The sequence below is a fragment of the Lepisma saccharinum genome, chromosome 18 (assembly GCF_977018435.1).
Source record: "Lepisma saccharinum chromosome 18, izLepSacc3.1, whole genome shotgun sequence".
Lineage (NCBI taxonomy): Eukaryota > Metazoa > Arthropoda > Insecta > Zygentoma > Lepismatidae > Lepisma > Lepisma saccharinum.
Genome location: NC_139246.1, coordinates 47,848,820 through 47,871,761, shown reverse-complemented (window position 1 = coordinate 47,871,761; position 22,942 = coordinate 47,848,820). Strand labels below are relative to the sequence as shown.

General features: G+C 37.0%; 1 protein-coding gene across 1 annotated transcript in view; it reads right to left on the bottom strand.

Annotated features, from left to right (window-relative positions):
- The window catches only part of Polr3B (RNA polymerase III subunit RpIII128), a 127,091-nt gene that overhangs the window by 35,260 nt on the left and 68,889 nt on the right, over positions 1-22,942 (bottom strand). Inside the window, exons 12-16 of the mRNA XM_083140491.1 lie at positions 14,684-14,837; positions 9,971-10,272; positions 5,649-5,858; positions 4,878-5,059; positions 971-1,211 (exon numbers count right to left, since the gene is read on the bottom strand). Of these exons, the coding sequence (XP_082996617.1) occupies positions 971-1,211; positions 4,878-5,059; positions 5,649-5,858; positions 9,971-10,272; positions 14,684-14,837 (1,089 nt within the window). The remainder of the gene's footprint in view (positions 1-970; positions 1,212-4,877; positions 5,060-5,648; positions 5,859-9,970; positions 10,273-14,683; positions 14,838-22,942) is intronic.

The window sequence follows — 22,942 nt, the reverse complement described above, 5'->3', positions numbered from 1 at the left end:
AGTCACCACATCGAGCAGCTCTTGTAGTGATACAGGTAAAGTGGGAGATGTGAAATTATGTGATCTTGTCATCTGTGTAGTACCAAAACGGTACGTTTCCAGACATGGGTTCCTTATCAAAACTTGATCTACTAGGCCCCCTACAACCCCTAGAAGTGTGTAATAGGAATTCTGAATCATCCTGTATAAAGGGTCTGTGTATCAATATATCTAAAAATTCAAATCGAATTCAATCAAATGGTGTATATATTTAAAATATTTACCGTAATTTACAAATACATCTACAAACACGTCACAGCTTTCTTTTCCTTCCTCGATAAATATAAAAAGTTAATCATGAAAAAACTTACCTCAGAACATTTATAAATATGTATACATTCAATGTGATTTGGATTAATAAAAGTTGCAATTTTTCACATCTACGAAAGAAAATTCATGCAGAATTCACGGATAATTCTTGGAGTCAATAATTCATGCAGAATTCCTGGCGAGTAGCCACCCTGTCATCTGACATAACCTCATGTGATATTTTCTTATGGGGTTAAATCAATGATCATGTGTTCGTGTCCCCTTTGCCACGTAATTTACCACAACTGCGAGAAAGGATCTCACATGCAGTTACTGGCATTGATCATGATATGTTGGGACGTGTGTGGCAGGAACTTGTTTTCAGGATTGATGTCTGCTGCATCAGCGTGTATTTAGCCACGATGAAGTGTCACAGTATACTAAACACAAATGACAACTAGTGACAGCTATAACATTTGAAGCTTAGTTGCCAGTTCATTTCAAAATCATATCATTCTTATTGGAAAACCCTTTACTATAAACGTTCAAAACCCAGGAAGGAATTATGAATCACCATGTATAATACATATCAAATTTAACTTTCTGGGGAATCATGAAAAGTTAATAACTGCAACATCAATGCTGCCTATATAACATCTACAACAGAAAATTTGTCACATACCAGTCACCCCTTTCTGCCCATGTCTACTACTGAATTTGTCACCAAGTTCTGGCCTCCGAGTTTGCCTCAGCAGCAGCTTGATTAAAAATGCATCTTCATTGTTTGATGACACCATAACCTTCTCCACATATGACGGAACTGGACCCTTGTATGTTACAGGAACATCTCTATATTCAGGCTGCCCACCCATTGGGTTGATTGGATTCAAGGTAACAGTTGGCATAGACTTATTTACAAGAACCTGTGGGTAATAATGACAAGATAATAGAATTTAAAAGTGTAAAGCAAGATGTATTTGAAATATCACACACTATTATAAATTAGGGCTTAGCCGTTACCCTTAGAGTTAATTAATTAAATCTAATAAATGTGGTATCACATGTGTAGGGATAGAAAAATACAGTGTGCCTGAAAATTTTCACCCAGTCTGAACTTTCAAATTCAGTTTGCTTATGGAAATTTTCATTACTTTATTTTCTAAATGACAAGTACAAGTATGTGTTTCTTAAAAGTTTGTTTGTCTTCTGTATCATGTATAATTGAATCAGGATAATAAAAATGAAAAAATGCCATTATAATGTTTATTACTGCAGATAGCCAAATTATAAAATATGCAGCAATATGGTAGAATCAGTCATATATTAGAATGCATTGCATACTTAGGGTAGGGTATTCATGTTGTTGCTGAGCCTTTTTTAGGAAGTCAGCTCTGGCACAATAATTAATTACTTTTACCTACACATGACCTACGATTTTTCAGACCCACCAAGTAGTGATGGGACTCTGCACACTGACCATGTATCACCCAATAAGAAAGCCACTAGAGTGCTGCAATGAGCATTTTTTGCTCGAGCTGCAAATACAAGGGTCGTTCAAGGTTAACCGGGACTTTTTATTTCTGAAGAGGAAATAGGTAGCAGAAGAAACACCAAACTATGTCAGTTTTTCAAAGTATTCTCCGTGCGCGCCGAGGCACCATTGCCATCGTTCTGGCAGCTCCCGAATTCCTTTGGCGTAGAAAGAACTTGGTTGTTGTCGTAGCCACTGGAGGACATCGCTCTGCAGTGCTTCGTCTGTTGTGAATTTCTTCCCTCCCAGATGGTCTTTAAGGGGTGCAAACAAATGATAATCACTGGGGGCTAAATCCGGACGTAGGGGGGATGCGGCAGAACTTCCCAGCGCATGTCGGCCAGAGTTGTTGTTGTCACATTGGCCGTGTGAGGGTGGGCATTGTCATGGAGAAGAATGACATTTCCAGACAACATCCCAGGTCTTTTCTTGCGAATGGACTTTTGTACAGCACCACTCAACAATGTGGAGTAATACTGGGCATTAATCATGCTCCCTTTGTCCAGAAAATCCAAATGGATAACGCCCTTCATGTCCCAGAAGACACTTGCCACGATCTTTCCAGCGGACGGCTGCGTTTTCCTTTTCTTGGGGGGCGGGGAACCTTTATGCCGCTACTCCATGCTGCGTCTTTTGGTCTCTGGGGTTGAATTGTGCAACCATGTTTCATCACACGTGATGATGGATTGCAACAATTCATCACCTTCTGCTCGAAACCGATTCAGAAGCTGTTCACAGACTGTCCTGCATGTCCACTTCTGATCGAATGTCAGCTGGCGGGGAACCCACCTTGCACAGATTTTACGGAAGCGTAAGTGGTCGTGAATGATTGTCTCAACACTCCCGACACTGATATTCACCTCGGCAGCAATATCCTGCACTGTTACTCACCGGTTCTCAAGAATCATTTGCTCAAAACATGCTATTTTCACTGGTGTGACTGCAGTCGGGCGAATGTGTTCATGCGCTTCATTTGTCATCAGCTCCCGTCCTTCGCAAAACTGCTCACACCATTCGTACACTCTTGTCCGCGACATGGTTTGTTCACCATACTGTGCTTGCAATCGTCTGAAAATGTCAGCTGGTTTCACTTTCTCCTTCACGAGAAATTTGATTACACACAGCTGCTCCAAAGCCACAGACACACTGCTTGCTGCCATGTTCGCTGCAACTGCTGCGCATGCGCGAATTACGTCATGCCGGGCGCTAGTTACTCGCGAAGGAATACATTACATTACATCCGGCTATTCATCAATTTTTTACGTACGAAAATCTCGGTCAACCTTGAACGACCCTTGTAGTTCACACAGGCATTGCTAGATGGCATGCAGAATTGACAGGTCTTAAACTCGAGCGAAAAATGCTCGAACGAGCAGAATACATTCGAATTCTTGAACCTTATTGGTACACAACACATATTTCAGTCACTTATCTATGGTACTGGGTCCTCAAATATGGATCATGAAGTGAAATTGAAAAATAAGTGAACACAGTCATTATCTCCACATTAAAATGCAGTTTTGTATATCTTACAGAGATATGTAAAAATGAGATAGATGATTATGGGCTGAAACTACCAAGGCTGGCATTTTATGTTTCTGAGATTATTGTCACATTAAAATGATGTTCGATTGAATGTTATAACTGCATTTTATTATTTCACAGAATATGATTATCATTTTCGGTAAGTGAGTGGCCGTGGTGGCTCAGTCGGTAACGCGTCTGACTACCATGCTCAAGGTCCCGGGTTCGATCCCTGGCCGGTTCAAATCCGGGAACTTTTCTAATGGTGAAAGCGGCCCCGGCATCCACCCAGCGTCGAATAACATGGGTACCTGGGGGAAACCCTGGGGGGTAAAGACGGTCAGGGGCGTGATGCTGATCACATCACCCCCACTCACGACCGGATCAAGAAAGTGTGGGGCGTTACCCCCACACCCCCTATACGCCTTCATGGCGTGGTGCTAAGCACAGGGGAGCACTTTACCTTTTTTTTCGGTAAGTGAACAATGATGTACATGTACTTGTTGCACTGTGATACAATATTTGTAATTGCTTAGGCAGGTCTGTCAGCATGTGTATCCATTTTACGTTTCGGTATGTAGATATTGCATACTTGCATATATATTGTATTTTAGCCTTACATAATAATATACGGAATTATGATTTAGAATTGTAATTGCATAGAGTGGTTTCCTTCCATGTATAGGTTTTAGGTTGACAGTGCTGCTTATTATGCTCTGAAATACGGGACGATGTCAATAATTCAACTACGAGCACGGTACGATCAAGCGTACACGCTCCAGCGTGGGAGATTCGATCGAGTATTTTTGAGAGAAAGTGGTCCAATGCAGTACTCTTACTCTAAAAGCCACTTTGCAGGTCTTGACCGTTCAAGGGATGTTGCACCATAGAGTTTTATTTAGTTTAGTTATCAGCCAATATTGCTAATTTAGTTCAAACCCAATACTTTTTGATACGAATATTAATGAATCAGTTCAGGCCTAACTACAATAGTGTGGAATCCAACTTTATGTTTATATTTTTCTGCATTTTAAGTTCCATAAATAAAGGCCTTGAAGAATAAGGATGTGTCACAATGCATTTTATGTAAGTAGCTTAAGTTTGAATATTGTAATTAAATACAGTGGAACCTTGATTTTACGTTTTTCTGGGGATCACCATGCACAAACTTAAAATGTGGGAAAATGTAAAATCGGGGGAAATTTAATAAAATTTTGCTATGCTGGGACCATCAAGCTTGAATGTATAATGCGGGAAAATGTAAAATCCCGGAACGTACAATCAGGGTTCCACTGTACTGTATAACTGTTGAAGTTATACTATCAACAAAGTATTAGCAGAAAATGTTGATAGCTAAAAGATTAACGACCCAATTTTGAAATGTTCATTTATTTAATGAAAGCCAATTGTAATGAAAGAATAACTGCACATGGATATGTTTTACAATATGAGCTCAAGTCTTATGGTAATGTGGTTTACAGATTCAAAACAAATTGCTAAAAATGGGTCATATGAGAATAAATCAACACTATACCTGTCTATTTTCCACCTTTTCACCAGGAGAAGCAATTCCATCTGCATCGAGAATATCATGTCTCCAAACATGCTTCTTTGTTTCTGAATCAATCAATGGTCCCATCACCCTGTCGAAAGTCTGATTTGCATATCGCTTTAAGGTACACTTTGCATTACGGTACACCAAACATCTGCCATATCCTGCAGGAGAGAGAGAGATAGGACATTTTGAGGTACAAGGGGGAATAGTGGAGAACTACTACAAATACGAAACCACACACACAAAAATGTTCTCCAGCATAAACTAAATTAGTCATTCATATTTTGAGAAACGATAGATGCGGTACTAAATAATTACAGAGAAACTTAGCACTCACATTTTCCATGAAGATGCTTTTAGTTTGTTCTATTAATTTTGGTGGCACTTGGAACTTGTTACGTTGTTGCTTGGCCTGTTTCTGCAGATGACATGGCTGCAGGCAGATAGGCAACAACAGTGCACCTAGTGGCAATCTAGAAACAAAAAAAAACAGCAGAAATGTTACAAGCAACAATGCAACAAGTTCCAATGATGATGGGGGCAGTGGACACTGAAATTAATAAATCTAAAAACAGATTTGCAGAAAACCTTAGTACTATGTTTCTATGCAATTAGTTATGAAATAGCTTACTAAAAAGTTTTGTGACAACTGTGGGCGAACCGAAGACCTACATGCCCAAAACAAAATGTAGAGCTGCAACAATAAATAGCTGTGCACTAAACTTTAGAACTATGATTTTCAACACTCACCTCTATCAATAGAAGCCTTGTTCAGAACCAATGCATCTTCAATATCATAACCACTGTAACTCATGACTGCAACTGTAGCATTCTGTCCTGCAGGAAGTTTTTCAAAATTTATCAACTCAATAGTTCGAGATTTGACCATTGGCGCCTGAGGATACACTAAGTTATACATAAGTGTATCAATACGGTTCCTCTGGTTGTATGCAATTGTTCCTGTATGAAAAAAACAGACAATATTTAAAATAATAATCTGGAAACAATTCACTAAGGAATCTATGTAACTTCCACACAATGATTTCCATAAATATAAAATCTGTATTACAATGCATTATATTTTTTATTACTACAGTGGAACCTCGAATTTACATTTTTGAGGGGACCAAGTTGAAAGAACTTAAAATGCAGGAAAATATAAAATCCAGGAAAATATAAAATCCAGGAAAATTTTACATCATTTTGCTCAATTGGGACCAGGAAGATTGAATGTACAGGGTGTTTCAAAAAGAATCATCCAATTTCAAAAGGCTATATATTTTTTATTTATCAAACCAGCACCTTGGAATTGTTTTTAAATACACAGCTATAAATAAATTTTACATAAAAAATGTTCATAAGTGCTCTGTGTGACCCTCTTTGGAAGCTCGATATATGTCCATACGGTAGGAGAATTCGTCCCAACCAGATGCAACCATGTCTGGAGCCACTGCTGCTGTGATCCAATTTCGCAGTTCATCCACAGTAGTCGGAAGTGGAGACACATAAACAGTGTCTTTAATGTACCCCCACAAGAAAAATCACACAGCTTGAATCTGATGCAAGCACGGGGGCGTTACTGCTACCTGCCGGCAATCATGTGAAACTCACGAATATAGTCTTCCTAACAGTACGTTGTTCGATGTGTTTTAGCGAACGGTTACCAAGTTAAATGACTTCGAAATCGGATGATTCTTTTTGAAACTCTGTGTATAATGCACAAAAATGTAAAACAGGAAACGTGAAATCGGGGTTCCACTGTAGTTACATTATGAAAATTGACAAACGGACACTTACAAACGAACAGTCATGCCCAGACAAAGATTTAAACCCAGAACCTTTGAAGTAACTGTTTAACAATCTTATAACAATAGTTATTTCTCAGCTTGCTTTAGGCATAACAATCACGCATGTAATTGTGTCGAAGACAAAACTACCATCTTTATAGATACACTGCATTTTGTAGTTATCATCAAACAGTATGTTTAGTGATCAAATACAAAAATTGTATGCAAAATCAATACACATAGCATAGCTTACATCTTGTATTAATACAATTACTGACAGGCTAATAAATTTTACCAATTAATATTTCCATAGATCGATCATAATGTAATTCAAAATTCTGTCATTTTGTTAATGAATAAGAAAAGTGATATTTCATGCCATGCATGTTCAACATTTCAAAACTGAGACAAAGTGCCAAGACATATTTTTGTTTTGTTGGTGTTCCACATGTGCAGGAAACAGCAGTTTATGCCTCTGCCATGATCATGGAGTCAAGTCGTTCCACACATGCAGGAAACGGCAGTCTATGCCTCTGCCATGATCATGGAGTCAAGTCGTAGTTGTAACTTTTAACCTTTTGCTGCCCAAGGCCTTTTTCACATGTAAGCCTCTCTGTCCCGAGCCGATTTTGAGCAAAATGCAGAGTTTCAATTAAATGAGTGTAGATCAGAGGTTAATTGCCCTAGAGAGATGAGTGATATACCGTTGTACGCGGAATGAACCAGAGATTCAGACTATATGAAATTTTTGCAAATTCAGTGTATATGTGGCAGGGGGGGGGGAGGGGGCTAACTCTCAAAATTCCAAAATTTCGGGAAAAAGAATTTTGTTCCCCCACCCTCCCCTCAAGCAAAAAGTACATGACAGTGTCGACATGCACATGAAAATGATCACTAACATGTAAGGAACACCAAAATATTTGCATCATTATCATATGACCAATGTAACTTGAGTTATACCCCCAAAAGGAATTGTCAGCACGCCACTGATTCAAGCTTCAAAATGCAGCGGTACCTTGAAATGACTTTAGCTCAGAGACTATTTGCCCTGGAGATATGAACGATATACCGTTGTACGCAGAATGAATCACAGATTCAGACGATATATAATTTATGCACATTCGGCGCACATATGGAGGGGGAAAGGGGGGAAATCCCCTGAAAATACTTTTTTTAAAAAATGGGGTTTCTCCCCCCCCCCTGAAAACAAGGATATGAAAAGTTTAAAATGCACATAGAAATTATCGCTGACATGTAAGGAACACAAAAATATTTGCATTATTATCATATGACCAATGTAACTTGAGTTGTACCCCCAAAAGGAATTGTCAGCATGCCACTGATTCAAGCTTCAAAATGCAGCGGTACCTTGAAATGACTTTAGCTCAGAGACTATTTGCCCTGGAGATATGAACGATATACCGTTGTACGCAGAATGAATCACAGATTCAGAAGATATATAATTTATGCACATTCGGCATACATATGGAGGGGGAAAGGGGGAAAATCCCCTCAAAAATACTTTTCTTTAAAAAAATGGTGTCCCCACCCCCGAAAAAATGTCAAAATGCAAAATTTATGCAAATTTGGCGTATATATGGAGGGGTAAGGGAGAAAACCCCAAAAAATTATTTTAAAAAATTGTCACTTCACCCAAAAAATGTCCTTGCACTTGGGCAGAAAACGACACCTACGCACAACATTCACGGACGAAAAGCTACAACGTAGTGAAAAATGAGCGCCAATTCTTGCAGCTGCTTGAAATTCTATTTTTAGACAATGCTGGGTAACCCCTGTTGCCACTTGTGGACACTTGTGCTAAAAAAAACAACAAAGGTTTCCTTCAGCGCGCTTCGAAATTCCATTCTCACAACGCAGATTCAAGAACCAGTCTTCCCCCTCCCCCCATCCCCTGCTTGCACCCTCACGGAAAACTTTCATTTTGACATCGGATACTGATAAACAAGCTTCCTTCGAATGCACTTAGGAGGAGGGAGTGAAAAGCATTGCTTTAGAACAACAAAGCCGGTCTTCCTTTGTCGGCAAAAATTTGACCTTGAAAAGAGCCGCAAAAGAGAAGTACCTTTTCCCGCCTTTTCCCCTCCATTTTCATGAAGACAAAAAAATGCAAAAAACCATTTCTGTTAAATACATGTGTTAGGAACAATATAAAAAAAATAAAATCGAAATTCTAGCCACAAATAGAAAAGTTATAACGTAAAAACTACGACCTTGACACAGCGTCTCGATTGAGATGCTTGGGACAGTGAGGGTTACATTTGGGTATCTCGTTCGAGACACTTGGGCGGCAAAAGGTTAACCAGTGCTTTGTTTTCTGGGAAGAAAGGTTCCGGTACTCTTATAAAGTTCGTTTGTTCATCAAATGAACTACTCTGTAGCATGTTCATAAGTGATCATCTGTAAGAAGGTACCGGTACTCCATACCATTGCGTACCACCAGAAAAAAAAGCACTGCTTTTATCCAATTTTAAGTCATTTAGACTATGGCTGAGCCAATACTAATTTGAATCGATACTCTTACCAATTCCTACCAATCCAGTGGTATCGGTATTGGCTCAATCAAGGTCTGTTGATCTGCTTCCAGCCTGCTTTGGAAGGTCTATTCATAAGGTCTGGTCTTGGCAAACTGACAAGCTGTAAAAATCATGACATCATAGGAACGAAAGATGGCTGGAGAAACGTTACTATCTGCCAGTTTCAGCATGTGAATCATGTTTCTGTGTTCTTTCCTTTATGATATATTAATGTTTTTCTAGTTATCTCTACTTATGTGATTAACATATTGGTGTCAAAACTACCTATTTTTCACAATACATTTACATATGATGAGAAGTTCTGAAGTAGCTGAGGATGAATACTGCAGAGATATAGTTAGTTAAAAATGGAAGTACGCCATTGCATTTGAGCGAGATCAGCCGATTTCAAGATGGCAGGCAAAAACTGATTTTCACTATTACATGCCCTATATCATGCTAAAATATAATGTATAATTCAGGAGGTGAGTGGGAACAAATTTACAAATATTTTAAATTAACTATGTGTGAATAGAAAGACAATAACTATCGTAAGAACGGGAAACCTCACAGAGGATTATATTGGCTGTAGGTCCAGACCCCTGAGCCTCATTCGCCTGCAAAAGCAGTTACCGGGTGTACTACGTGGAAATGACATCTTTGGGTGCCTTACCAGGTCATCCCTTAGACGTTTTATATATTGGTATCAGCTCAGCTCTATAAAGAACAAATTACATGCAAGACATCTTACCCATAGCCTGCTTCCCCATAGCACACTGGTAGGTATTCCTGGGACTCTGATTATGGTGTGGATATGGAACTAAGCCAGCACAGACTCCTAACAAAGTGAAAGGTTCTATTTCCAAGTGGGTTGTTTCTTCAGATATGTCACTCTCATACAAAGCAATGTTACTATCATTTTCTTCATTGACATCTAGATACTCTATGAGGCCCTCGTGAAGAAAATCTTCAAAGGTACGAAATCCTTGATTCAGTTCTCGTATGGCTTGATCAGTTACCAAAGGTCTCATGTTGTGTACAATTATATATGGCCTACGGAAGAGAAGAAAAAATGAGATTGAAAACTTCCAACACACATATTTTTTATAGTTACATTTGTATATAATCTTGATACACAAAAAACAAAAATTAAAACACTAAGTTTCCATCATTTTGAATTTATATTAGATGATTATTTAAGATGACTGGTTCTAAAGTAAGAATAGACAAATATGGATAATTTTCTATCTGGGTTATCTGAATTGTCCAGATATCCAATTTTAGGATTATCCAGATATCTGAGTGTGAGTATTATCTGGACAGGTTTGTTGTTCATCCGTTTTATGGGCTGTCTACATATTCTATTACTGTACATATGTATTTTCCACAAATCCTTCATCAAATCTGTTCTATTCAGATTATTGGGATATTTGGATTATCTGGATTTTCAGATTATCCAAATATCCATTATCTGGATTTTGTGGCCATGCCAATTCTAAAGGAATGTACTTTACTATCTTTTGATGAGAGTTTTCGGCCACTAATGAAACAACAAGAAGTCTGTGAAATGTTTCATGGTGTTGTGTTTACTTATCACACAAGAAAGTTTCTAGTGTATGTAGTACACTATCCAGGTGTCTGGGATGGAGGTCAAAACCCAGGCACACACTTAACAATGAAAGCAGTGGGCCTTCATAATTAATACAGTGGAACAATCGAGGACAATTTTATAACATATTGCTATGTTGGGACCATAAGGATTGAATGTATAATGAATGAGAGAAAATGTAGAACAGGGGAATATGGAAAAAATAATAATATATTGTTAGGCTAAGTTCAGAGTTCCACATATAATAATAATAATAATTTTGGTCATATTAATCAAAATGTATTCATATAATGCAATTAAATGTGTCTGAAATTACTATTTGAACTAACTTGAATAAATATGATGTTTAAAAAAGCCAATTTGTATATTAGTACAAAATTATCGAATTGTACAATATTTCGAATTGAAATTTATAACAGTTATTTTTTGACTGATAACATAAAAAAACAATATTTTTAAATATGTGTGCTCTTTCAAACAAGCAAGATTCAAATTTATAATTAAATTTATTGAAATTGTGTACATTTGAATTTGCATCAAGGTTTATATACAAAGGTCAACTCTTTAAGACTGTTCAGTGTATAATATGATGCCATGCTTGGTATTTTCTAACAACATACAAAAAATGGCAATTAAGAAATTTCATGATGGAACAAGGATAAGTACACATGTAGCAATTTGTGATGATTCATATTTGTACATTTATTGATATTTTTAAGATTATACTTTACAAGTTAATCTTAAATAGTTTGTTTAAAGTATAAAGTATATAGAGGCATTCTTTTTTTAAAAAATGAATCTTGAAAGTACTTTGATAACATCATAATCTTTAAAAAAAGGTTTGGAACTTGTGAAACAACCCAAAGGTGTGTGAAAAGTGCCAAGTTTAATTTGAAGCAGGGAATTGTTATCTGCTTTCACCTGCTTTATCAAGGAAGCATACAAATAATGCAATACCTCAAATGGATGTTTGGAGGAATAAGATTTAAAGAACTTCTACATTTTGGATGTGATTTAACCAAATGTGGAGCTTTGAAAATTGAAGGATTGAAGCCATCTTGTAGAAATCCTGGATGAAGAAATTGACATATTGAGTATACTCAAATTAGAACTGATGCATATAAAAATATAAGAAAAAGACTTACTCTTCTTCAAGAGGGGATTTCAAAGAAAAATTTTCTTTATTTAAATTACATTTATATGTTATAGATGGTCTTGTTAACCAAGGCATAATTTGATGTTGTAACTTTTGTTTTTTCTTTATCAATATAAGAGGCGTATTCGTAAAGTCAGTACCGTTTGCAAATATTGCCGCTGTAGCAATGCAGTCGCGACCGTGTGAGTTCTTGCTGTCATTCATCCGTTAGTTAGCCACAGGCACCCGTGGGAGCAGGTCATGAGTTTTCTTCGTAGTTTTCTGAAGGTTTGAAATGTACAAGAAAATCAATCGGCCCGCCGAATGTGAAGTCCGGTCTGTGATATGTTTTCTCAATGCAAGAATGGTTGAATTCTTGCCTAGAGGACAGACCACCAACAAAGATGCCTGCTGTGACACGTTAATCCGGCTGCGTTGTGCAATTCAAAACAAAAGATGCGGAATGCTTAGCGAAGGCATTTTGTTGCTTCACGACAATGCTCGTCCGCATACGGTACAACAAACTCAAAATTTCATCACGTCATTCGGCTGGGAATAATTTGTTCATCCGCCAACAGCCCTGAGTTGGGAAGAAGTTTCTTGCTGGTCAGCGTTTCGACGAGGATGACGACGTCGAAGCAGCAGTGCATGGATAGCTTTCGTCACAGGCAGGAACATTCTATGATGATGGGATACAAAAACTAGTGCCACACTACGACAAATACTTGAACAATGGTGGAAACTATGTAGAAAAGTAGTTTAAGGTATGTAGAATGCAATGCAAATAAAAAAAGATACGAAACTATTTTACTTTATTTTTTACATCCTTTTGGTACTTACTTTCCGAATACGCCTCGTATTTTGCATAATAACTTATAACTGTTTCAGCATAAAAGAACTGCTATTCCGTAGCAAATGTAAGTTGGTATTTCCTTTTCAGCATATATCCGTAGCTTCCTACTTTGTTAACACATTAATTTGAATTCTGATTGGTTACTATTACGCACCAGACAGGTATATATGTACAATTATGTGCCGGTCAGGACTTCAGATTTAACCAAGGGCATTTACCAAGGTGATTAGTGAGACAGATTAACAGAATTGGTTGACCAATCTGTCTTCTCTCTATTTACTCTCTGTCTCACATTCCTTTTCTTTTCGTATTAGGAACATGAAATCAGGCTCCACTGCAGTTACCAAATAAATATCAGCACACCACATGTTATAGTCAAGCCACAGTAGCTCAGTCGTTATGGCATCTGACTACCATCGAAAGACCCAGGTTTCATTCCCGGCAGGGGAGAAACTGGGACTTTCTCCACCTGTTGCAGCAGCTCCGGCACCCAACTAGCATCGCATAGTGGGTACCTGGAGGAAACTCTGTGGGGTAAAGGTAGCCAGGGGCATGGTGCTGATCACATCACCCCCAGCTTCGGCCGAGATCAAGGAAGTGTGGGGCCCGAACTCCACACCCCCTATACGCCTTCATGGCATGGTGCAAAGCACAGGGGAGCATTTCACACACTTTTACATGTTATAGTTATAGTGTTTTAGTTTTAGCATTATGTCAAGATTATGAATTATCTTATTAAAGCAGATGACATTATAACATGCTTGAAATTATATGAGGTACAGTGGGATGCACAAGTACTGAATGACAAATTGTCTATGACTATTTTCATTAATTTTTCTGTTGCATCCTATTTGCTTTGGAGGACTGGATTTTCATGAATGCTGGTGCAGAGATTGTCAGCAGTTTGTTTGACATCTTAATGCAATTCTTGACGTTCTTATTACGTAAACGAAGAGAATAAATATAACGATGGCCAATTTGCTTGGTAGTACTTATGCATCCCACTCTGCAATTAGGAAAACATAGCTTAATGAACTCGGATAATATGAAATAAAAATAATTTGAAATTGCCATTGTGGACATACGAAGTCATCTTATAAACAATACAATAAACCCATATTTCTTCTGTGGTTCAATTTTTCAATCTGCTCAACATTTACCTACGGCACCTTTGTAAGAATTAATATACATTTCTAGCCTTGAAAATGGTACCATGTGCATTATTGGCAGTCCATATAAGACCCTATCATATTACAGTGGTACAGACATTAGAAAATGTTGTTTTGAATTTACTGACACTCTTTAACAGTTTTATCAGATATTATTAGAATAATTAAATCAAGAAGACTTAGATGAACAGGCCATGTTGCACGAATGGGAGAGGAAAGAAGAGTTCGGAAACCTGATCGTAAGATACCTGTAGGAAGGCCAAGACAAAGATGGAGAGATAAAGTTGATATGGACCAAAAGGAAAGTGGTAGGGATGGGAGAGATTGATCTTGCTCAGGTAGGGACAAATGGGAGGCTTGTATTGTTGCCGCCATAAACCTTCGAGTTTAAGAAGGCTAGAGAGTAAGTATGTGAGTGAGTCTTATCTTAATGGATTACAAAAAGGTTATGCAACACTGTTACACATAACTATTTAGATTTTATGATCCTATTAATATCATAAAAGAAACACTCATCTGAACTGATATGGTACAGCTGGAATTTAGATTGTTACATTGTTCTGGCAATAGTATTGGTACAAGCTTCGTCATTGGTATCAGATCGAAGACGTATCAGCTCATATATTATATTCCTCATATCAAAACAACAGAGTATTAATGTAACGTAAAAGATTCATAAAGTACTTAACACTTCTCACCTGCACAGCCTTCCACCATCAGAACTGATGTACACACAACGATGTTTGTGTTGCATGTAGATAGACACAAACCAGTTAATGAAGCCTCGCCTTCTCATCATACGGAACACCCTCACCAGCCTTTTGTAATCTCTCACAACACCAAGGATGTTACCTATAATGTAAACAGTTAAAGCTAAATGGTTGTTTACTCTCTGATCATGACAGAGTTAGACAAAGGGGAAAAGGGAGAACGCAAAGGAGGAATGGTACAACCACAGATAAGTTAATAGGCAGATAATTACTACAGGTAGCAAACCAGCTTCATCAAAACTTCAATGCCCACAAGAAGTTGAGCCATTCTCCGATAGGAAGCACCAATGGCATTTTTGCTAGTGCCAGTGACACCTCAGAGGTGACAGCAAGAACTACTCTATGTGATCAAAAATATCCGGACATCAGTCAAAATGTGTGTTGTGCATAGTAGGCCACTCTGTGGTGCCATCTACAGTGAGGTGAGGCAAGCAAGGGCCCACTACAGGCAGCATAGTGCACGAGACAGCAGAATGGGTAGGTCAAAGAAACTTACAGACTTTGAACATGGTGAAGTGATTGGGTGCCATAGGAGTAACAAGTCAGTGCACGAGATATTCACCCTCCTAAACATCCCAAAGTCCACTGTCGCCGATGTGACAGTAAAGTAGAAACGTAATGGGACGTGTACAACCGCAAAACGTTCTGGCCGAGTGCCCATGTTGACAGACAGAGACCGCCAACTGTTGAATAGGGTAGTACGAGAGAACCAGCCATCAGCGATCGCCACCATAACACAGGAATTCCAAACCAGGGCAGGATGTAATCCTAGCAGCATGACTGTGCAACGTGAGGTACGACGACTCTGTTACCATGGACGAGCGGCTGCCCATAAGCCCCACATCACCCAACAAAACACGAAGCGCCGCCTCGCATGGTGTAAGGAGAGGCGCAACTGATCGTTAGAACAGTGGAAATCCATGATGTGGAGTGACGAATCGCGTTATACCATGTGGCGATCCAACGGTCGTGTGTGGGTGTGGCAAATGCTTCATGAACAACATTTAGCATCCTGTGTTGTGCTCACAGTGAAATTCGATGGAGGTGGGGTGACAGTGTTGGCATGTTTTTCCTGGAAGGGGCCTGGTCCCCTCGTTGTTTTGCACGGTACTGTGACGGCACATCATTACGTTGACATTTTACAAACGTTCATGCTGCCTACCATAGAAGAACAGTTCAAGGATGATGATTGCGTGTTTCAACACAACAATGTGCCCATCCACACTGTGGACCGTGTGGGACAGTGGTTTCAAGAGAACAACATCCCACTTATGGCCTGGCCTGCGCAAAGCCCCGATTTGAATCCCACTGAACATCTCTGAGATGTTTTGGAATGCCGACTTCGTGCCAGACCATGCCAAACAACATCCACTGCTCTTCTCATCTCGGCACTCCACGAAGAATGGGCCGCCATTCCCCAACATACCTTTTGCCACCTGATTGCCAGTATGCCTGCAAGAGTGGAGGCTGTCATCAAGGCCAAGAGTGGTCCCACACGGTATTGATTGCCAGTGCATCCGATAGAGGATGCTTCGAACTTCACGCCCTAATTCCAGTGAGTGTCCAGATATTTTTGATCACATAGAGTATGACTTCCCCAATGGTGGAGTGATAATGTCGTTTTATTGTAATCAGCAGATCCACGATTCAAACCCTAGTTGAGAAACATTACATAGTGGATAACACTTTAAACTGTAGTGCCAGTCCCGATTATCTTATATGTGCATAAAGTGTACCTTAGAAAGTACTAAAAAAAAAAACAATACAGGTAACCTAGTTTCAAATGTCTTGTCCAACAATAACTTGACTGTGAGTTCGAGAAAAACACATGGAAACTAACTACAGAATCAAACCTTTCACAAAATCTCAAACTTTCATGACAACAATCGTCATAAATCTGAAGAACAACTCGATATTATGTACCCGAATGTACGTGGGTAGACAACGAAAACAAAATAGTGTTATCGGAGTATTCTACCGAGTAACTATGATGTAGCATGTGTTTTGAAATTTTGGGTAATGTCTTCAAACAAAGAACTTTCTCACAATAGTTAAATTGTCTTCAAATGTGATCGCGATGAAACGTACACAGAAAATCCCTGGGAGGAGGCATGTTACTATCTGTTTTACATAAATAACAACCCACCAAAAGCTAGTGTACTCTAGACAATCCCACCATTGACTTTAGTATCTGTAAAGATTAAAACTGAAGACGAAGCTAATGCATACATTTGTGCAGCCTATATTCTTCCTGAACCATCATGGTGTATGACATATTATTCAGCTATAAAACTACACACTGCCGAAATAGGTGTCCTCTACAAATATGAATTTTGTGGCTGTCAAAAGAACGAACTGTCGCTAGTGGCCGAGGATAAGACCAATTAAACAAAAAGAAACATTTTTCTTTAAACTGTATCAAGAACTTCAAACAAGTAACTGGAACAAAATAGAAAATTATCACAATGTAACTGATGCTAATTATGTAAATTATAAGTTAGACAAAATCTAAGCCGTGCATTTAACATATATCCCACAACCGACCTCCGTGGCGGAGTGACTAACACAGTACATTAGACTCTTAAGGGTCTCGGGTTCGAATCCTGGCATGGCTGATCTTTCATCAATCTAATCACATCAGCGCCAATCCTCGAAAGTATCAGAAAAGCAGAAAAAATAATCCAAATCAATCAAGTGATAATTATGTACCCATAACTATTTGCAACTCTCATCATTTTCCTTGATAGTTTACACATGAACAAAAAAACAATATCCAGTTTATATAATTCTTTACGACAACCTTCTTTACTTCTCATTTTCATTCTTAGTATAATCACCACTATCTTCATCTCCTCTTAATCACTTATTCTATCTCACATGATACTTAAATTAGATTATGCACACACGCTGCATACACACACATTTATACAACTTTCTATCGCAGTAACAAAGCAAGTAAACTAACAAAGTGTTTAAAACATGTAGAATGAAACGAACCGTAGAAACGAAGAGAGGGTTAACGTTAAAAATGATGTGAATATTGTACATTATTCACTTAATTATTTACTGTCATTTTCATCACTACACTTAAAAAAATCATACATCTATTTATATACAATTGAAGTAAAATGTAAAATCACAGATAAAAGTATTTCTCCCGATTCTTGTCATGAAATGTTCCTCACGAGGTAAATGGGAAAATAAACAAAATATGTAGAGGAGAGGGAGTGGTTGGAAAAGCCTGGACCAGAAATAAGATATGGATGTTATTTTATTTATTATTTTTATTTTTCTCAAAATATCGATCATTGAAGCGAATTTCTCCCTCCCAGAGGAGCAAGTTTGCAAATTATGTTAGATTTTCCCATTATGCAAACACAGTGCTAGGTGTCAACGAAATTCAATTCAAATTGTGCTAGGTTTAGTATCATTATGCTAGGTTTGGCATTGATAAATTGCTCTCCAAAGCTACGTACTGATATTCAGATTTCTTGTGATTAAACTGTTTCATTACCTATAAACTTCTGAAGTTTTGTACTTCTCTTTGAAGATTTTTTAAAAGAATGATAAACAGAATACGGGAATTTAATGTAGGAAAAGGGAATTTTAGGGTGGGAATTTCTTGACTTGGAAAAATTTCTGTTATGAACCAAAAATATCCTTAGTGGGTTGAGTTCACTCTTTTATTGTTTCTTACCTTCTACTTTGTTTGTTGTGTGTCTTTATAGTCAAGTGGAGTGTTCTAAAGTGTATCTAATAGTTATTTTCCTGTAGTTTATGGTTATTACAAGCATAAGAAAACAGTTTTTCTTTGTGACGTTTCAGGAGAACACACGCTCCTTTCATCAGACATTTATTTTCATTTTGATTAAAGATACAGTTATAACAATGGTTAGTAATTTTTTAAACAAAAATAATCTGTTATATAATGGATGTTGTCAATGTTACATTGTTGTAATATAGCAACTTAACTGTGAAAAAAGCAGTCTGTTTTATTTTTATTTCAGATTTTTTTAAAAAAAAAAAAATAATAATAATAATTATGAATCCAAAATATCATCAGGTAATTCAAATTCATCATTGATTTCACAAAGTCTCTTGATGTTTTCTGTTACATTAAATTTTAAAGATGGTGGCTTACTCCATTTGTGAAAAAGAAAACTCCATACTGGATCTATGTTACCATTTTCATTATTTAATTTATTCCAGTGTTCTTCTGCAATGAACGAAGCTTCCCAGACATTCAACTCTGTGTTTCCCGTTAATCTTTTTAAAACCCTTCTCTTTTTAATCAAATGCTTCTCTTCGATGATATGACTTGACAAACCTGTTCTTGGGTTTAGATTTATAATGTCCAAATCGTGTTCGTGCCATCTTATTGCCATTTTCCTTGCTGTTTGTCCCACATAATCTTTTGAACATGAACAACTTATATTATATATTCCTGTGGTTTCCACATCTGGTAGAGAGTTTCTCATTTTGAATTCATTAAATGTACATTCCAAACTTCTTGGTGATCTAAAAACAATTTTGAAATTAAAACTTCTAAAAATTTTTGCAATTTTATGTGAGAATCCCTTGTGGAATGGAATGCACACAAATTTCTTTTCAACAGATTTTTCATCTTTGTCTGTATTTCTCTTTTCCTTTAGTTTTCTTGCAACTTGTTTTTTGATTTGGTTTATTCTGTTAGTGTGAAAACCATTTTCTTTTGCTATATTAAAGAGCCTTTCTTCTTCATTTTTGATATCCTCATTATTAGAACATAGTCTTTGTGCTCTCAGGAAAAAATTAAAAAATATGTTATCCATTGTTATACGCAAATGTTCTGATTTGGCATGGATGTATTTTTCCCCCGCTAATTTTTTCCTATGGACTGATGTTTGAATTGTTGAGTTAGTTGTCTTAATTTGCAGATCAAGGAAAGAAATTACATTGTTATTCATGGGTTCACAAGTGAATTTTATGCGACGATGTGATTCATTTAACAATTTAAATACGTCCATGATGGTGTTCTCATTTTTAGCGATAATTAGCACATCATCCACATATCTGATGTAGAGTTTGATATCCGCACCTATGGCATTAACAATTGGAGATTCTATGTAATGAAGGAAAATGCTGGAGATGATTCCGGATACTGGGTTTCCCATTGATAGACCATTACTTTGCTGATATATTTTGCCATCAAATATAAAGTAATTGTAATTTGCACATACAGTAAACCATCGAACCATTTCCCATGATTCTACTGGGTTAACCTTCATCTCAATAAGCCATCTGTGTAATGCATCTGTGGCACCTTCTATTGGGACACTAGGATATAAATTTTCAACATCAAAACTTGCAATACGATACTCATTATTCCAAACAAAACCACAGGAATATATAATATAAGTTGTTCATGTTCAAAAGATTATGTGGGACAAACAGCAAGGAAAATGGCAATAAGATGGCACGAACACGATTTGGACATTATAAATCTAAACCCAAGAACAGGTTTGTCAAGTCATATCATCGAAGAGAAGCATTTGATTAAAAAGAGAAGGGTTTTAAAAAGATTAACGGGAAACACAGAGTTGAATGTCTGGGAAGCTTCGTTCATTGCAGAAGAACACTGGAATAAATTAAATAATGAAAATGGTAACATAGATCCAGTATGGAGTTTTCTTTTTCACAAATGGAGTAAGCCACCATCTTTAAAATTTAATGTAACAGAAAACATCAAGAGACTTTGTGAAATCAATGATGAATTTGAATTACCTGATGATATTTTGGATTCATAATTATTATTATTATTTTTTTTTTTTTAAAAATCTGAAATAAAAATAAAACAGACTGCTTTTTTCACAGTTAAGTTGCTATATTACAACAATGTAACATTGACAACATCCATTATATAACAGATTATTTTTGTTTAAAAAATTACTAACCATTGTTATAACTGTATCTTTAATCAAAATGAAAATAAATGTCTGATGAAAGGAGCGTGTGTTCTCCTGAAACGTCACAAAGAAAAACTGTTTTCTTATGCTTGTAATAACCGTAAACTACAGGAAAATAATTCTATAATGCAAGCAATGCGTACATACAAGAAAAACTATTATGTATCTAATAGTTCTATGGAATGTCATATTCATAGAGACGAACGAACCGGAGCCCTAGTATGTGCCAGCAACAAGAAAAATACTGCATTCCACACATTCGGTGGTAGTGACAAGACAATGGCAAAGATTTAAGTCGAATAGAAAATTTTTAAACAATATGAGGTTTTAACAAAAATAAGTATTACTTAATGTATTTACCCATTGAGGGTTAGTGAACATTTTTCATGGCATACCCTTTTTTTTAACAACTGAATATGTGTGAATGTCAGGATTATAAATGGCTTATTAAGAAAGTTTTAAAGCTTCATGGAACAAACAATTGTTTGTTCAATCTGCATAAAGTTTTCTCGACTGAAAAACTGACAGTTTTACAAAATATCTACGAAAAGTAACAAACAACGAAAGTATGTTAACAATTTAAACAATTATTTGCTAAGTTGCCATTCGTTTTCTGGAGTCTCTCTCACATGGGGAAGAAATGCACACGTGGTTCAACGAAAACTTGCATAATTATCGAGATAACAAATAGTATATGTTTTGCAGAAAGATCTGTGGATATAAGAAATCCATCTAAGTTCATCATTGTAGCTACATGGTAATTTGTTTATTTTCCCCAGCTTACTTGGCCCATAGGTTAAGGTAGCCTTTTCGTGACACACTAAAATGTCAACCTCTCTACTGCATAGTACTGTATTGTTGCAGGCCAATGGGTCTGTGGCACCTGGAACTACAGTTAATATAAATCTCTGTTGTATTTCTATTTTGTGTCTTTATCCATTCTTGATTGTTCCTTTATTGCTTTCATCTAATCATTCAATTTATGGTCGCCATTAGCCAATATTAGCAGAAAATCGATGTAAAATTAAATTGGTCAAATCAATTAAAGCTTACTTATCTTCAAATGGATTTTCAGTAGTTCTAACACTTCTAAACTCTAGGTAGTAGATTCAATTCCACAATGTTTCCTTTTGGGATGAAGACAGCCGATTCTACAAACATCGAAATTGTTTTCTGTAAAGCCATGTTAATTGTCTGTGGTGCTTGTTTTGACAAGTATATTCCCCTTGATTTAAAGTTGATTGTGTCGTTCCCCATCAGCCTCCAGTTTGTGCATTCCTTTATGTGGTGCATTCAATGCCTTGTAAGGAGGTTCACGTGACTGGAAGTACAGCCACGTTAATCCTCTGTGGTTAATTCACTATGAAACGAGGATGCTATGTGTTTTAAATACAACTACTTTATGGATAATGATACACAAATAAAACGTGCAAATTATTTTGGCAATATGAAATACTTTATCATTTTTTATTATTATTTATTTATGTATTTTTGGTACTTGAGAAATACGCCTTCAAACATTGCTGAAATTCACATCCTACATTACTGAAATAATAAGGTTCTATAATTGGTCTGACCACAGACAACTGACAATACCAGAGCGAGCAGCTGCTCCACCCGTAAACTTTGCATGCACATTATAAGCCATGGACGTCCTATGGAGATGCAAGCAGAGACAAATTAGAGTCAAGGTACAGTAATTCTTTTACAGATAATTTGCTTTTAGTCACAGCAATTTATTTTAATTATTATTAGAGTGTTGCAGGAACATGTTAACTTGAAACTTAAGAGGCATTTTTTGATCGAGCAAGTGCATTTTCCATTTACTCAGCCACTCACTAGGAGATTTTCCATGAAACTGGCAAAATAAAAGTGCCCGCAGTCATTAGCTAAATACGTGACAGTACTTTTCATTGTCAACTTATGGGATCGAACCGGTAAGGAAATATTTGTACAATATCAATACTTAGATATGCACTTTCAGGAATTACATGTATTTTCATCATAATATTGTGTTCTCAATGTATTCATGCTAATGCAAAAAAAAATGTACGTACAAGTTAATGTATTTCCTGAAAGAGTTTCATTTAGTTAATACATATTTTATAAGTTTGTGAATTTTTCCTACACCTATGTCGCTTTTCTATCTCTCTCGTCATCACAACAATAGGTAAAGGTAGCACCGTGCCATGAACGCACATTTAGGGGATGTGGGGATAGAGCCCCACACATTCTCGAATGC